Genomic DNA, 17,569 nt, shown 5'->3' on the forward strand with positions numbered 1-17,569 from the left:
GTATCATTATGTTCAAAGATACAATAATTAAGTAAAATTAGGATAATATATACAAACAAAAAGAAATTGATAAAAAAATTACATGTTCATCCATTAAAATCATATCCACGCTTATAAGTTCATCAGTTGCATTGTTAATTGAATCTCAAACTCTGATAACTTTCACTTCAATGCTCCACATTTGTCCTTTAATTGTAAGATCACTTAATTTTTTGTATGTCCTATATCGTCAATGCCCTATCTGAAAAGAAACCATATATATTAGCTGCAAATTCATATTAGATGAAAAGACATGATATTTTAATAATTTGTTTTGCAAAGATTATTCATGAAAGAAATTTGTATGGAAGTGTGATAATAGCTTATCGAGTGATCTAACAACTAAAGGACAAACATGTAGCATTAATCAATCTGCCTACTATACAGTTAAAACAAAAAATATGTAGCGTCACCTCTGTTGCTGCCCGCTATAATTAATTGTAGCTACTCTGGCTGATGCCCCTTGCATACATCGTTCACTGAATATGAGAGTTTCATCAACAAAGATGTTTTGCTTAATAAATTTTATTACTTAACTCATTCCTGTATATTCATGATGACTTATGGACGAACATGCAAGCATGAGAGTACCTTTGTAGTGGGGTTTGTGACGCTAACGCCGCAATGCATGGAGAGGCCGAGAGCTTCGAGCAATCTGGTGTTCAATGCTTTGAAGATCTCCGGCGAAGTGTAGAGATCGTAGAGGAAGTTCTAGAACTCCGGCGGCGAGTCATAGATATCCGGCGAGGTGAGACCACAGAGACAAGTTCTGGAACTCCGGCGGCGAGTCCTACATATTGCTTTTATGAAGTCAACCTATTCTCCAAGTATGAGTTTTGTTTAGATGTTTTTTTTTAAAAAAAAGTAAATGTGTCTCATTTATGAAAATGTGATGATGACGTCAATCTGTTCTCCTTGTATGGATTCTCCTCGTATGAATTCGCAATGGTGGGTTAACTGAATTCGCAATTGTGGGTTAACTCTAATTACGTATAGAGGTATTTTTAACTAATTTTATTATAATGATAGTGGTGGGTAATTTAAATTTTTTTATTTTCTCCGATTAACGTGAGAATTTCTAACTCTTGAGAGCGAATGCGGAGGCTCCGTTTGTTGGCCAAATAATAAGATAATAGACATTTCTTTGTTCCAAACAGATACTGAGATACCTTACATTGAGAGAATTACATGACCCATTGATACAACTAGGTAAACTGGGCTCTACGTCACGTCCACTTAGAAATATGAAGCAAAATAATTGTTGAGTTGATAGTAATATATGTGTATAGAGCATGAAGAGAGATACACTGGAGGGTGTGGCAATGGGGTGATTGTTGCTTACGGGCCGAAGAATTTGTTCATTCGGGCTGGAGCATCGTTGGGGACCGTGGTGCTTGTGGGCTAGACTGCTGCTGCACGACATCCCTGTTGCTCCTCGTGCATGTTCCTAAAGCAGGTCGGTTTGTTGCTAGCGATGCCCACAAGTTTTGGGGACCATAGCGGGACTCACGTGCAATCATTCTGTTCGCTGGGCTGGAGCTGGAGCTGGTGGCTGAAATGATGTAAGAGAAAAATATTGTTGGCTGATTGGTGGCTGGAAGCTGGTGCTGGAATGGTGTGAAAGAAAAATACTGTTGAGCTGGAGGCTACTGGAGCTACCGAGCAGAATGGATGAAGACAGTGCAAAAAAAAAAAACACTCAATTCATGTCCCGCGTCGGATTTTCTCTCTCCGCACTCGGGGAGCGTCCGGCTCCGAGCTCTTGGTCTCCACGGTGCAAATGATAGATATAATATAATTTTTAAAGAAAATAAAATAAAACAAAACAAGACAAGGGTGAAGGAAGGGAAAATATCTGCATCCGGATCTTGGCGTATCTCCGTCGGGAGTGGGACCATCTCAGCAAGACACCATTCCCTCCTCCCCTGGCAGGCAGGCAGCCAGCCAGCCAACCAATCCCCCAATCAATCAATCCCCAATTCGCTCCGCTCCCAGGCAGGCAAGGCTCCCCGCAACCCAACCCTAGCTTCCGCCTTCCCCTTCCCCTACCTATGGATCCGCCGCCCACCAGAGAGGAGCCCGAGCCCGGATCCCGTCCCTTCCCCGAAGCCGACGAGCCGGGGACCTCCAGATCGGAACGCGACGAACCGGAGACTTCACCATCGGAACGCGACGATCCGTCGTCGGGTGCTCCGCCGCCTCCTCTACGCCAGCAGCTCATGGGGGCTTGCCGCGCCGACGAGCGCCTCAGGCCGCTCCTCACCCTCAACGTCTCCTGCACCGCCGCCGACGACCGTTTCATCGCGCACCTCGCGCAGGTAAATTAAAGCCTGCTACCTCGGATGCTTAGGGTTTACGGATTCATTCCTTCTTCGGTTGATTTTGCTCGCTTCGCTTCGTTGGCGCAGCACTTCGAGGTGTCGGAAGTCGGCATGCTCGCGCGATGCCTCTGCGTTCCCCTCGTCTCCCTGCGCGTTGGCAAGGTTCAGAGGGACGGCGCCCTCCTCTGCCCAACATCCATTAGGTTGGTAGCCACTCAATCCTTTTCTCGCTTCATCTAGTACACAAGGACGCGGGTTGACTTAAGATCGCAGCGCCTGGTTCTCTTGTCTTAAGATCTCGCTCATTGCATCCTTGACGTTTCAACTTACCATTCGCATCTCGCATAGTTTACCAACGTCCTTGCTTCTCGACGTGTATATGCTTCTTGGTTGCAGCTAGCCTTTACATATTATGTACATGTACATGTTAGTCAGCTCCTTCTGCTGTACTGCTGCGTTCATGGGTGCACTTTGACCTACTCTCACCACCATCTTAAAGAGCCAATCTGTTAACTAACACTCATAACTAACCGTGTGCACCCCACGATGCTAAACATACGTCTGTTCTTGCCACATGTAGGTAGCATGTTTGTGCTCTTTAGATTGGTTCCTTTTGGAGGTTGCCCTGAAATATTTGCACCAGTTGAGCATGAATACATCCTGATTCTTCTTATAATTGCTTCAGAAAGTTGTATTGCTGCTCATAGGATCCTAAACTAACATATTTTACTTTCGAAACAGCTAATTTGTTCTTAAAAATATCACTCAACCTAGCATGTGACATCATGTAAAGGCACTGAAATTTGTTGTTCATTACAGTTAATACACTGAATCTTATAAATTTCGCATTTAATGAAATTGTTGTTGACCAATATGTCCTTCCATAGTTACCAAGTGTTGTCTCTCTGCTTGTACTTTCAGGAAATTAGCATGGCACTGCATCTATACGATGTTGTGATAATGGTCGCAGGTCTATATGATTGTGTTTTTTTTAATTGCATGGAAACATATTAGTGCAACCATTATCATACTATTAGATTTCATGATAAATGCGTTCAGTTAGGTATGTCAATCTGCAAGTACTGAAGCCATGATATGATACAATAAAATGTTGGAGGACTGCCATGTACAACACTCAACAATAATTTCTGTTCTTCTCTGCTCATTATTTGTTCTCATTTCCTCCTTGCTTGTTTTCTGGCCTTTCCATCCTTTTTCCAGTTTGACCTGTGGATCATGCAGGTCTTGTCCTGTGCTTCAGTAATCTGTATTTACTACAACTTCAATGTTTCGTTGACCCTCTTTTGTTTTTTATTAGTAGTATGTGGTGCCTTTCTCTACTTCACGCCACCTAGTTACTTTCTAGAAGACATGTTTGTTCCAACTATTGCGCCTGACTTAGAATGATGTGCTTGTTGATTCTGGGGTTACATAATTCATCTTATTAGTGATGGCACTGTTCATCCTGCCAAATAAATTTATCTTTTCATTTGTAGGTAATTTGGGCGTGTGTCATAATCTCTGATATATGAGGAAAGAGAAGGTAGTTTCTTTCATGGCCTTGCAATATTTGTTACCTGCATTGATAATGAGTAATCATGTACTGCACTGTTTGGTGAGACTGATCAACAGGATCCCTAATTATGACTGCTATATTTTAATGGCTGGCTGCAAAGTTGTTCTGCAGTTACCATCTTAACGTTTTGCTGTTGCAGGACATGATCTAGCATCATTAGTTTGTGCAATAATTTAGTGCTTTGTTCATCTTGAATAGATGTATTTGTGCCCACATCGGTGCTCATTCTATAACCAAATACTTCGCTTGCCAACTTCTTCATCTGTAAAACATTCTTTCACAACTGTGCTTTTGTTTTACTCTCTGTTATGGTAGTCCTTGTGTCCCTTTTCTTTTGGAACCTTTTTTGTTCAATCTTTCACGTCGTATTTGTTGGGTTTAGTCCTAATGGGGATTATTGGTAGTAACTGCCCTTGGTAGTTTTTTTGTACTTCACCATTTTTCTTTTTGGGACTCTTCATAATTACAAAATATGTTGTTTTGCTCATGTAGAAGCAAAATCAGAATTTAGTGGCCCTTATTTATTTTATATATCTAGGTTACGTCTATGGAAGGTCTCACACTTATTACCTACGAGGTATATTTGGCCATGAGCTCACGTGAAAAATAAAATGCTGAACAAGAAGGCTCCTAGATTTTTACAACTCCTTCCAGTGAAAAGGCAGATCTGCTGCTATTGTACGGAACAGGTTCTCAAACAATGTGTTTTGATGTATTCAAAGGGATTCTCTCAAGTGAGGCATGCACACTTCTTTTGGAGGAGCATAGATTTATTGCCTATGTAATGGTGCCAAAAGTTAAGAATTTGCAATAGCATCTGGGTTTTTATTTTGATAAATTAGTGAGCTTGGGCCTCAAGACAATGTTTTACCACTTTATGAGGTCCTTAACATTTAACAAGGTTACTCTTTTCTTACATAGATGTATGTAATGGCACCTTATTAGTTACAGTGAGGCTTTACTTTTACTTATATCGAATTTCCTGGTCTGAGTCATTAAGTTTCACAGATGACAAAATTAGTTTATTTACTTTTCCTTACTAAGTTACTAGTGGCTGTGGTGTATATTAATGCTTGCGTATGTAATATGAGTGAACAGGCTCCTCTTTTCTATTAACTTATTTTCTTTCTATTGAAGTATCTCTTCTGATCTGTGGTTCAAAATATTTTTCTTTTCTTTTACCATAGCAGCTGTCCTGTCTATGCTTTTATTAGAACAAACAATATACCATTTGGTGAAAAATTGTTCATGGATCTCATGAATGCTCATTTCCTTTGTGCAGAGGGAAGCTGAAGCTTGGTCTTCTGCCATCATCTAGCATGTGCCTTACCTTTGTTGGTGATGATGGTTATTCAGAGCAACTAGCTCTCTTGAGCAACAGCTTTGAATGCTTGGAAGCTGTGATTGAAGAAATATCAGCTGATAATTCTGGGCGCTCTTTCCTAGTCAGAATTTCAGAATCTAAAGTATTTTACTACTGGTGTGCTGAGAAGTCAAAGGAACATGGAATGGAACTTCTTTCAAAGGTTTGTCTAAATGTAGAACCTTGATCTTAACTGCGATTTGCTGAAGTTATGGCTTCCTGGTAGAAACTACTGGAACCAAAGTATTATATCTTCATGGTACAGAAAATGATTTTGTCCATATGCACGCACTGATTAGGATTCTTGTTCCTTTGTTTTTGTGTGCGCAGATGAAAGGCCTTTTGGACGGGAGACCAACACTCTCTGATCTGACTGGCATTTCCAATTCTCGACTTGATGCTTTTGCCAGTCATTTACATGCTTATCTTCTCGCATCAAGTATTGGTGATGCTAAATCGTTGGGATCACTTGATGACTTTCTGGGTCCATCAAGACCGCATGATCAATATTTGCAGCTCCAATCAGCTGTTTCCAAGACTTCCAGGTTTCATGCCTCCGTAAGTAATGCAACGAAGTCAAGCTCTGTCTATCAAACCAGCTTAAGTCCCAGATCTGGCACTTTTAAAGATGGTGTGCCAAGGGCTTCATGTTCAAGGGTTGTCGGGAGAGAGAAATTGAAGCGTCGTGCAGAATGGTCAAGCCCATCAATTGCCCCCCTTGACGCAAATCATTTAACATCAGGCAGTATGAACCCTGATTCTACCAATGAGAAGTGCGATGCAGATTGTTCAAGAAACGTTACCTCAGTTCCGTTGGACTTGCCTTCATTTCCCTTGTTGCCATCTATCTACTCTCTTGGCACTTGTCCGCCACCTGAGGTTTCTTTGGAGAAGCAGTTTAAGCCTTACTATTGCTGGTGCCCGCCATGCCCATCATCACTGCAATACACTGTTTCCCCTCTGCATCTGCCAGCTACATCTGTAGATCCATTACCCCTACCATCTTTGAGTTCTCTGGTAGCAAATGAGCAGCAACCTTGTTCAGAAGTGTCTCCAAATCTGGATACAGCTGATCTCCCTTCCCTTAATCTTCCATCGATACTGCATGATCCTTTACTTCACCTGCCACTTCCCACTTCACCACTTATTCCCCTACATGGTTCGCAGGTTCCAACGTTCACGCCATTGATGTCTGATCCAATTGTGCATGTCCCAGTCATTGATGTGTGTTCTGCAGGGCAGGCATATCTGGTGAGTTGTGGTCCTTCAATATCCTCAGCAGTTCCCCTGCTTCCTAGCTTGAAGCCTCTGCTGCCAGAAGCAGATTCGTTAGTCGAGAGAAGTGCAAGGGAAACGCTAATGAGGCTCATGGCTTCGGCACCACCTGCAAGCAATCCTCAGTTAGCTAACATTCTCCCTGTGGTCATGCCAGAAAGTATATATCTCTCTAATAATGTAAGACACCTGGTGGTGGCGATCAACTTGATTTTATCTTCTTGTCTTGTGGCTTATTATTCTGTTTGATAGGTGAACAAGCATGCTGATGCTGACCCTGAGGGCAAAGATTTTGGTACATCTTGTGTTGTTGCATTTGGAAGTGGGATTGGAGTTGTGGAGCTGTACTCCAAGGATGAAGTTTCAAGCGGGGATGATTCTCATGAATCATTTTCAGAACATGATGATACAAGCACTGACTGTGATGTACAGCATTGCCAGAAAATTTAGTTTGCAACAGTTTGGCACAAGAGAAGGGGGTGTTTTTGGCTAGCTTGCTGGTATTGAACGTCGTAATATTTTGAGCAACAGCTGCATCACCATGGTAATTGGTAAATAGGTTTTCAGGGATTTGGTGATTTGATGCTCTGAGCAGCCGTTTCTAACCCAGTCAGCAGGCTTATCTGGTTGGCAAGTGTAATTAGTTCGTACTGTGCTTCGTTTTGTCAAACTTATGTGAACCCCTGAAGTTATTTTAGCCGTTTGTTTTATGCATCTTTAGTCTCAAAATATCTAGTACGCATTATTAAGGACATTTTCATTCCTTACGAGGCACGCCCACACTTTCGTGTCTTTACGAGGCACGCATGATGTTTAATATTCAGACAGCGTAATCTCTAGCTAATTAACTTGTTTTGGCGTTGGAGGAGAGCAAAGATCTCATCAAAGCTTGGCGTGGACAACTATTCTAGAGGGTCAGCCTGGGAGTTCGGTCTTTGTTTAGATCCAAAAAATTTTTGGCCAAAAATATCTCCGTTGACAGCGACGAGTTCTGCGCGCCCCGCCGGGACGGGACGACGGCGTCTCGATCTGGATCGATCCCGCTGGGATGCATGAGATCTCTCGCCTCCGCACAAATTCGTGTGGTTTTTGGCATGAGAGTTGGCACCCTCACCGCTGGCTTACTAAATGTAAGAGAACTTGCGGTGAAAAGGGTACTCCCAATTGCTGTAACAGAACTCGCAAGTAGAAGAACGAACTTCCAATGCATCGAAGTTTTCTACTCCTGCTTGAATACTTGCTCTTGCTCAACGGCCGAAAGAGAACTTTATTTAGTAATGCACTTTACTTTAAAAAGCTTTCCAAAATTGGCTAACTGGATTGATTTTCCCTTGTTGGGACTGGAGAGACTTGTGCAATTGGAGGGGCACTTTCACCCACAGGCTCGTAAGGGGAAGGGACAAATACCTTTACTTGGTCTAACAGTCCAAGAGCTCTCACGGTAATTGGATAGCTGGAAAGCTGGCTTGAACCAAGCCAAAAGGCGGTGTGTCATCACCTTGAACCAATGAATTCTCAGATTACTGGCAGTAATTCGTTCATTTCAATGAAAGAGCAGGTAGCTATAAGTTTCCCCACTCTAATAGTCTTTTTAGATTCAAGCTTATTTCCTTGAGGATCGCAACCCGAATCTTAGGATAGTCTACTTTCTGATAGTCTAGGAATAGCAGTCACAGAGGGAGGATCACCAATAAGTGTATTCTTACTAGATGAGACATCTCTATTCTTACTAGAAGAGACATCTTCAAAAGATTTCTTCAAAAAATGCAAAAGAATTTCTCGTTGGTCCTGTCTTTACAAAAAAAAGTGAGGGGGCCCACCACACCACTTCCCTCGACCCCTTACCACGGGAGTCACTAAAGATGAGACTGACCATGATAAGGGTATGGGGCATTGATTGGCTTGGAGGATTAAGGGGAATAGTTTCGGGTAGTGGAGCCAACATATTAGGTCGGCCAATGAGATTTGGCCCCTTTTTCTCCACCTGCGCAGGAGGGATTGCAGCGAGATTCAGATGCCACTCTTGACTGAGCCCGGGTTTAGGGGCTACCTGGGTTTGTGCCCAGCCTGGGGGCGCCAAGCGCAATTCGAGATCGAAGAAAAACGGAGACGCCGTCCGGCGTTCTAGAGCAAGCCATGTACATCTCGGCCCAAGACCACACGAGGAGGCGGCCCGGCCCGGCCCGGCCCGGCGAGAATTTCTTCTCCCGACATGAACCGAGCAGATGCCGCCGGCCGCGTGGACCATGCCCACCCTTCCTCCTCCTTCCCTCCGCCACATCAGTCAATTCACACTAAAATATAGATAAAATAAAAAATTAATTGCATAGTTCGTGTAAAATGTGAGACGAATTTTTTTAACTTAATTGCATCATGATTTGACAATGTGATGCTACAGTAAATATTTACTAATAACGGATTAATTAGGTTTAATAAACTCGTCTCGTGATTTACAGACAGAATTTGTAATTTGTTTTGTTATTAGTCTACATTTATACTTCAAATGTGTGCTTCATATGCTTCAAAAATTTTACATCTAAAAAATTAAACAAGGCCTTACCTGAACCGAATCGATCATTTGGTTTCCCTGATTGCCGGGGGGGGGGGGGGGGTGAGGGGGTGGTGTTAGGCGAGGGCTGCCACTGGCCGGCGGTGGGAGTGAGGAACGAATAGGGTTGGAGGGAGGGAGCTTAGGATTAGTTGGGTAGGGATGGGCCGGTGGCTGTTATTGTGCTGGGCCGCCTATTATTGCTTTATTGGACCCCAATTTTGGACGGTTAGGCTAATTCGGTTACCTGAGGCCTATAACCGAATTACACTTACACGAACCGATCTAGTGACCTAATCAGGTATTTCGGTTTGGTTATCAATTAATTATACCTAGAGTCAGTGAGTGACGGACGGGTGGTGGCATTGATGAGGGGAGTGGGACAAATGGTGGCATGAGACGATCCGGAACCCAATTGTCTTGACCGAATTCTAATCCTAAAATATATCCTTATTTTGCTACGGATATTATATGTATTGATTAGTAATTATTAGTATAGACTTTAGTATAATGCTAAAAGTGATTTTATAAAAATATAGTGTATATACAGTATAAAAATATAGTGTATATACTTTAGTGGTTACAAAAACCTCAGTATCATGGGTTCGACTCCCCGTGGGAGCGAATTTTCTAGAATTTAACGGCGTTTGTGCTTTCAGTAGTAGGCGACGTACTGTGTTTCTAAAAAAAAGTGTATATACTGTACATATATCTTATAAAAATATGAGAGCGTTTGTTTCCAATGGTGGTGCCATATCGCCACGCTCCCTGGTGCAGTGGAGTTCATTGCCCTCATCTATGGCCACTTGGGAGGAATGAGTCGGACCTGTGGCGTCGATTTCCAACCGCACAAGCTAGCTGGGGGACAAGCTGTGTTTCAGAGGGGTGCAAACGATCGCTCAGCTCAGCAATTAAATCCACGAATAATGCTAAAGACATGAGATGCTCATACCAACCAAACTGTCCATTAGTTCTCCCCTATTAGTACTTTTGACATCATAACCCTTCATTTCAACTAATAATCCTGGGCTGTAATAAGGCCTGAAATTACAACTAGTACTTATTACGAACCTACTACTACATTATTCTTCCAGTGTCTTAGTTCGTCAGTATACCAATACCAACATATATAGTTCAGTTCTCCACTTGTCCGTGCGCAATGCACACCAAACATATTCTCTGCATACCGAATCTGAACAACCAAATCTTGCATGCGCATCTGTGGTCTTCATTTTATTGCTTGAATTCACCGTTTCTATTACCATATCTTCCCCAGCCCACCCAAAACGAAACAAAAATTTTTTTAAATCTTTCAACTGACCTATCAAGCCAATGCTCCAAATCGCCACCAGACCGAGAAACTAAACCTGGCCTCAAAGATCAGCGAAGAAGTGGTAGGTGGTAGAATCAAGCATGATAAGCCTTATTGCCGCGACCGCGGCTGCAACAGCCAATCCGCTGAACCCAATTAGATTCAGCCAGTGCCAGGATTTCTGGATGGCAGACAACTTATGGCCCTTCACCATCAGGTACATGTGATTTGCAAGAACGAACGTCAGGGGGAAGGTGCTGAGGGCGCCCGTCAGGCTCATGAAGTCACCAAGGAACGGGAGCACCGCTGCCACCAACGTGTTCACCGTCAGGTAGCCTCCTCTGACAACTACTCTGAACACCAAGTTGTGGAATGCAAAAGGACCGCCACGCCCACTTCCATACTTTGTGTCCAAAAACTCATACATTGGGCTCGCAAATATCTGGGAAATACATGTGCATAAAAATCGAGTTAGTGACCTAATATCGGTAGCTATGTTTGAGACAAACGAGCCACAATGCTACACAAATATTTCAGTGACCTAAATACTGCAGTTTGGACTAGAAGAACACAAAGAAAGTGACTTACGTGTAACGCTATGACGGTCTGAAGAAAGGCCGACATATTTGCAGTGGCTTTTATCCAGACCGGGCCCTTGACGTTGTTCAGTAGATAACTTGATGTTGAGGAACCATAAGCCCAGTAACCCATAAAGGTTACGGCGTACAGAGGCAACGAGCCAACAGTGAACTGGAACCACAAAGCTTTCTCCATGTTCTTGACCACAGGAGGCCTTATGGTTGCCTGCAATATATTCAGCACATATGGTGAATGGTGATGTCCTTGCAAATAATAGTACTCGACAATGCTTGCTTGGACTCACTTGAATTTCAGGCAGCATTCCAGTGTTGTAAGCAAACACAAGGTCTGCTACAGCACCTATTGTAGTGAAGATTCGAATTCCGTGTGATCCGGGAATACTATAATCCCTTGCAGGCGCGGCCATTCCTATGAAATATCAGTAATGAAACAGAATGTCTTAGTAAACATATGCCCACCATCATATATTGGTATAATAAACAGAAATGCATATGAAATGATGGTATCAAAGTTGGCAAGGCAGCTTAATATGGTGCCAAGGATAATACCATCTCTCAGTGATAGCACAAACGCTATGACAATATAGATAAGGCTGAAAAGTGTGGAGAACCCCAACCAAACCCTGAGGGCAGATAGATAAGGAATTCCAAAGGCAAAAAGAGCACAGACGAATCCTGATATTGCAATGCAGTAAGGAAGCTTTAGAGCTCCATCATCCCTAAAGAGTGCATATGTTGCCTGCATGCATAGGGGAGATGGCAAATAAGTTTTGGAGGGAAATATTTATATATTTAAATCAAAGTTAACTTCAATGATTTATCTATGACAACAGATCTAAGTGATTGCTGACACTAATAACATTTTCTTGAGCTACAGTGCCACCTGTGTAAAGCATGCCATCAACAAATGGACTGATCTAATGGAAGGAAAACCAAAAGATGGAAATCCAGAAAAAAAACTCTAATCTAGACACAGGATCAATAAACAGTAGGGCCAAGCAAATATGGTACGATGGAGTCATGGAAAGAAGAGTGTTTATTTGAAAAAAAAAACAGGTAGTATCAGTGGTTATTTTTGCGAATACCTTCAGAGCTTGCCCAGCTAAGATGATAAAACCTGTGTTGATCATGAAAAGATTAACGTATTGCAGAGCCCATGTGAGTCCATAAATTTTTCTTCCTGTAGTTGAAAGATAAGAAAAATAAATTCTACTAGAATAGGAGGTAATTCCAATAACTTGAGAATAACACAATTTTAATGCAAGTAGGCTTAAAAGAAGTTAGTTGCTGAAGTAAACACTACTAACCATATATGTGCCCAGCAAGATCTCTGTATCTGATATGGCGTTTGCCACCAACTTCATGGAGTCGTGCAAGAAGCGCATTAGCATACATGGATATGGCAGCAGCTAGGAGGAGGCCACATGTCCCGGCAATCCAGCCTAAAGGGACCATTACAGAGCCAGAGTATCCAAGCACATATGCGCTGTTGACCCCGGTTATGAGGACGAACCCAACTTGATACCAGGGATCTGAAAATGGCAGAATTCTTGCAGGATTTAGCCATGCATAATGTAAATTTATCTGAATGCAGTCAGCAATTTTGAAATTGAACGAAAGATCAGAACTTGATTTTTAGCAGAAGAATTTAATTCATGGACGAGCAATTAACGGTTGAAGAAAAATAAGGCGATTACATCATCAGTTTGCTTGCTTGCTTGCTTGTAATACTCATAACAGGGTGACAGGCATGCGTGCAGTTAATGGTTGAAGAAAGAAAGAAAGAAAGAAAGAAAGAAAGAAAGAAATGGCGGCTATGCATGTTGCGTACCAACGCTAATCTGGTGGGCCGTATCCTCGGAGAGGTCGGGCCTCTCGCCCTTCTCGTCGGCGGCGTCCATGATCTTGGTGGGCAGCAGGAGCGGCGCCCTCTCGTGGTGGCCGTCGTCGAATTGCAGGTCCTCTGTCTCCGGGGTGGTGCACGACGATGACGAAGAGGAAGGGGAGGGAGCCTATAAAAAGGAGGACGAAGCCGCCGCGGCACCAACACGGTGATGCGATGGCTCCCCAAAAGTAGCATCATTTTCGTATATAATCGAGGGGGGGAAATAAAAAATGACGGACACGTTGTTATCGCCAAAGTGGTGAGAACATTGAATGAAATGATGGGTGCACCAATCAATCAATTAGGGAATCAAGTGCGATCTTACTTGTGGTGCCTAATCTATATAGTATATGTTATGCTATACTGTATGCCATGTGGAACACAACACAAGACAGCACAAAGCAGACACTGACTGTATGCATGTATAATTGGGAGGCCATCCGGAGCAGAGTGTGACGGGTCTAGACTATTGAGAGAGAGAGAGAGAGAGAGAGAGAGAGAGAGAGAGAGAGAGAGACGATGGGTCAGGTCAAAGTAAGTAAGCAGAGCATTGAATCATGAGAGCAGCAGCTCTCAGCCTCATAAGTAGGAGTATGCAGGTGAGTGCGAAGCATTAACAATCAGCACTAGCAGTAATTGAATTGATAGGGAAAGGAGGCGAAAAAGGAAGGCGGACTCACGTTGACATCCATTGCTTTGGCTCTGTGGGAATCCAATCCAATCTTCTTTCCGGTCAAATTGGTTGATGGTCTGGAGGATGAATTTGTTGGAGAACCCCAAGTGCAGCGATGGATTGATTGATTATTCCCTCCTGGCGGCCACCAAAGGCCTTTCGCCTGACCACTACTTTCCTCCTCCTCCTCCTGCTGCTCCTCCTCCTCCTCCTCCTCCTCCTCCTCCTCCTAAGATGTAAGATAATCAGGGGAGGGGAGGGGACGGGAGGAGCTGGTGGGTGGGGAAAAGAAATTGCAGCAGCCACAGGGAGGAAGAAGAGGAGGGGGCATAATGGCGACCGCGGGGCCCCTGATATTTATTTCTTTATTTATAGAGAGCCCGAGCGCGCTACAAGCCGGGCAGGGAGGGGGGACTGCAGGAGGAGGAAGACGAAGGTGAAACAAGCAAGGATGGAAGTTCGTTGCAACCGATTCTTGCAACCAAAAAGAAAACAACCCATGTCATAAACTGTCAGTCTCAGCTCGGCCTCTCCCTCCGATCCGATTTCTCATTCCGTTGCGCGCGATGCATTTCTTTCCTTCGCTCTATTTATTATTTGATTTTTTTAGGAAAAAAAAAGAATTGCTTTGCTTTGCTTGCCGAATTCCCCAACCACACACGCACGCAAAGCCTTTCTTTTTGTTTCTTCCCCGTCTCCTCCGCTGCTCACTCACTGCCTCTTGGGCCCCGACCACCAAACATGGGCGGAGCTAGGTGGATGCCTGGGTATTCCTAGGAATACCCAACTTTTTCCCCAAACAATCATGTACATTTGAAGTATGTATATATGTATAACTTATATTAGGTTATATTCTCTGTTCTCTAGGTTAGAAATCAGCCAAATACGATCTTTAGAGGTCCTATCGCCCACAAATCCTCTCTCTGTCCATGTATCAATTCAATCCATCTCACGCACGTTCTTGTACAACCGCGTCCTGGTTCCCAAAAACCAAAACCCAGTTGCAAGGATGCAGATAGCTGCATGTAGTCAGTGCTTAGGGTGAAGGGGAGGGACCAGCCGCCGTAAGCTAGCAATGCATTAGGGTTACGGAGCCTGAGGCAAGGCTGCCAGGGACGGCGATGTGGCTGCATCCGCGGTAGAACATGCCGAGGCTTCAGGCATCATGACGCCATCTATTGATTACCCTGAGATAATATGGTTCAGTCTGTGGCAATCATATATTGCAGCTTATCTGAACAAGCTATAGGTACCAAATTTTGATAGAAGAAGCTGTGTATTTTTAGCTAATTATGTGTAGTTTGAACATTTAAATGCTCCTTTACCCATCAGAGCAAACTTAAGAGCAGACTTATGATCAAATTTGGGACTGAACAATTACAATCTTTACAAATCAGCACTAGACTTAACTAACTATAGGTTGTTCACCTAGTATATGAACTAGTTCATTGTTGAATATGAAGTAAGATCCAAAAAATGAGCTTGTATCTTTAATTGTCGATATTCTGAACTTGTATTTTTATTGGATTTTTTAGAAAGTGGGAATACCCAACTACAAAATTCTGGCTCCGCCACTGCCACCAAACACCATGTGTGCATGCATGTACAATACGACACAGCAAACATACAGATATATCTAGTAGTATATATATTAATTATATGTAAATATGTAGATAGATAGATGGATAGACCGATTGATATTAGACAGGTTGACATGCAGATAAAAAGTTTTCTACAAGATGTATGTCTCCGTCCTAAACAGAACCAAAGGTTCATAGTTTTCCTCTCCTCTTCTTTTCTGAAAAGAATCGAACAGAGGGAGAAAGAGAGAGGTGGGGAGAAGGCCACTACTAGTACCTAAAATATCGTCAAACTGAAGAAGAAGAAGAAAAGATATTGGATGCTGCAACAGGGATGGAGGCATGGCATCTATCTACGCTACCGGTAGTACCCCTATACAATTCAAGGAGAGAGAAATATCATGAGCTACGGCCGGGTCATTTTCTACTCCTTCAGTTTCGTCCATCCATTCATCGCTACATACTACTTCCGTTCCGGAAAGACCAAAAGCAAACATTATTGGAGGGATATTTCCTACGTATTTGCTTTGCAACTGCTGCTACTTAGTATGGCTCACCAGCTAGTCTTTGCATACCCAAGTCAGCAAAGATTCCAGATGTTTGAGCATAATAAAATTTAAAATACTCTCATCCCCTTTAATTAGAAACACACACACACACACACACACACACATCCAGCTATCCAAGTCGGTGTATACAACACAAATATAGCATGCAAAAGGTGAAGATGAGAAGTTGTGTGTTTCTCCTTTTTTTTTCTAGACAACCGGCTTCGCTTCAGAGGTCACAAAGGAAAATACGATAACAGGGTGAAATTGAAACGAACAAGTCTCCTGTGCACCTGTGCAGGTCCGTTTCTTCAGATGAAATTGATTCGGAGTGCTCCTGAGTCCAGATGAGATGAGGCTGCCGTCACCAATTCGATTGCCATGTATGTATTCCAATGAGGGTGCAGCTAGCAATCATCCATGCTCGGATTATTCGATTCACTTCAGATGCCCACTGCACTACACTACTTGCAAACCAACACTGCAACTTGCAGGTTGGAGCCTCAATGTGATTATGATAACAAGGGCCAAAGCAGCATTGTAAGGCGGGCCTTGCATCTTTCTGGAGATACATGACGTACAAAAACTCATCACCATCCAAAAGGTAAGAGAATAGCATCAATTTTTATTTCTTCCCCCCAATAGAGGCAATATGATGACTAAAACTTGTCAAAACACCAATAATTAATGATGACCACACTCAGCTGACATTAGAATATACACCAACATTATACATATATCTCTGGTCCACTAATAGCTAGCAGCATCTGATTCCAAACCATGATTATCATAATTCCTAACTAAAGGCAATCCAGTAACTCACCTAATCTCTAGTGGATGCGAAAATGCCCTTCACAACCAACCTGGAATTCAGATGCGGAGACTTTCAACCCCGGAGAAATTTTCCCAGAAAGGAAAAGGAAAGGCAAAAGGCAGTCCTGGATTCCATATTCCAGTTTGTAGTTCCTAACTGAAAGCAGCACTAGTATATCTAATAGTCATAGACTCATATAGTAGCTCCCAAAATATAAAAAAAGCAAATTATATGATACTCATAATGCAAAGTCAATGTCGCTTTGGGTAACCGAAAGCATGCAGCCCTTGTTTTTTTGCCTCTATCCAGAAATATGAAATGCAGGTCACTTTGATTTTTGCTCCACTGTGTTGGCAACTTGAAGGGGACCTACATCATCAAATCGATCTTGGAGCTGAAATGCAGGGCAAAACTATGATGATGAACCACAGTTTGGAGTATTTATGGGTCTAGTATCCGTCCGTCTATGGGAGCTGAAATATGCACATGCATCAGGCTTCAATGTTCCATCCAGGAGCTAGGAGAGGGAAAAGAATACCAAATCTGTTGTCGCATGACCCCAGCATATATACGATATGTAGTGGAGAAGTGCTATTAACTTCTTGAGCAAATATGAATGTATATGATACAAAGTCATGTCAAATTTCAACCAATTTTTGGCGAGCATTAGTAACGAGCAAAAAAAAAATGCTCATGTTTGTCCCCTAGAGCTGACAATCAAGACATAAGTACACAAGCACACTGACTAAGCAGCATCAGTGCTACAACTTGAATACTTGATTAGGAACCGTGGAACTGAAACTGGAGGAGCTTCTAACTAACTTGATTTGTGCGGAAAGCGCAGATCTTGCGCTGTTGTGTTCCGATTGGGGGAAAAAAATAGAGTAGTAATTACAAGACAAAGCAACAAGGTAAGAGCTGGTACTTGTTAGCCGCGGCGGACGGCGGAAATCTTCTGGTAGACGACCTCGGAGGGGTGCATGGGGTACTCCACCGGCGCGACGGGCCGGCGCGCCGCCACGGACACGGAGTACCG

At 43.0% G+C, this 17,569-nt stretch overlaps 2 protein-coding genes and 1 long non-coding RNA gene across 5 annotated transcripts; 2 read left to right on the forward strand and 1 right to left on the reverse strand.

Moving 5' to 3' along the window:
• The first annotated feature begins 1,973 nt into the window (after positions 1-1,973).
• LOC120659669 lies at positions 1,974-7,303 on the forward strand. Of its 2 annotated transcripts, none has more exons than XM_039937882.1 (5): positions 1,974-2,357; positions 2,448-2,563; positions 5,219-5,462; positions 5,630-6,754; positions 6,827-7,288. In XM_039937882.1, exons 1-5 carry the CDS (start codon positions 2,091-2,093, stop codon positions 7,022-7,024), a joined length of 1,950 nt encoding a protein of 649 aa, XP_039793816.1. In that variant the 5' UTR covers positions 1,974-2,090; the 3' UTR covers positions 7,025-7,288. The 2 variants fall into 2 exon arrangements, 1 of the variants encoding a protein (XP_039793816.1); XR_005669135.1 differs by having other exon boundaries at positions 1,988-2,357; positions 3,857-5,462; positions 6,827-7,303.
• A 2,743-nt stretch (positions 7,304-10,046) lies between these two features.
• LOC120659679 (probable proline transporter 2) lies at positions 10,047-14,145 on the reverse strand. The gene is made up of 8 exons (XM_039937896.1): positions 13,599-14,145; positions 12,865-13,045; positions 12,341-12,565; positions 12,119-12,213; positions 11,583-11,772; positions 11,318-11,442; positions 11,023-11,238; positions 10,047-10,876 (listed from the first exon to the last, which is right to left on the reverse strand). The coding sequence occupies exons 1-8, from the start codon at positions 13,608-13,610 to the stop codon at positions 10,496-10,498; spliced, it is 1,425 nt and encodes a 474-aa protein (XP_039793830.1). The 5' UTR covers positions 13,611-14,145; the 3' UTR covers positions 10,047-10,495.
• LOC120659687 lies at positions 13,973-17,202 on the forward strand. 2 transcript variants are annotated; one of them, XR_005669141.1, is made up of 3 exons: positions 13,973-14,102; positions 16,021-16,102; positions 16,214-17,202. It is a non-coding gene; the product is annotated as an uncharacterized LOC120659687 (long non-coding RNA). The 2 variants fall into 2 exon arrangements; XR_005669139.1 differs by having other exon boundaries at positions 16,021-17,202.
• Positions 17,203-17,569: the final 367 nt, after the last annotated feature.

Source organism: Panicum virgatum, chromosome 2K (assembly GCF_016808335.1).
Source record: "Panicum virgatum strain AP13 chromosome 2K, P.virgatum_v5, whole genome shotgun sequence".
In the NCBI taxonomy this organism is placed as follows: domain Eukaryota; kingdom Viridiplantae; phylum Streptophyta; class Magnoliopsida; order Poales; family Poaceae; genus Panicum; species Panicum virgatum.

What these genes read in the sequence shown, in the direction of transcription:
- LOC120659669 (XM_039937882.1), top strand. Translation starts at nt 2,091, where the DNA reads ATGGATCCGCCGCCCACCAGAGAGGAGCCCGAGCCCGGATCCCGTCCC. An exon ending in TCATCGCGCACCTCGCGCAG is followed by an intron (nt 2,358 to 2,447) that starts GTAAATTAAAGC and finishes TCGTTGGCGCAG; the next exon opens with CACTTCGAGGTGTCGGAAGT. An exon ending in GTATATATCTCTCTAATAAT is followed by an intron (nt 6,755 to 6,826) that starts GTAAGACACCTG and finishes TCTGTTTGATAG; the next exon opens with GTGAACAAGCATGCTGATGC.
- LOC120659679 (XM_039937896.1), bottom strand. An exon ending in TGTGCTATCACTGAGAGATG is followed by an intron (nt 11,443 to 11,582) that starts GTATTATCCTTG and finishes GATATTTCATAG; the next exon opens with GAATGGCCGCGCCTGCAAGG. An exon ending in GAATGCTGCCTGAAATTCAA is followed by an intron (nt 11,239 to 11,317) that starts GTGAGTCCAAGC and finishes AATATATTGCAG; the next exon opens with GCAACCATAAGGCCTCCTGT.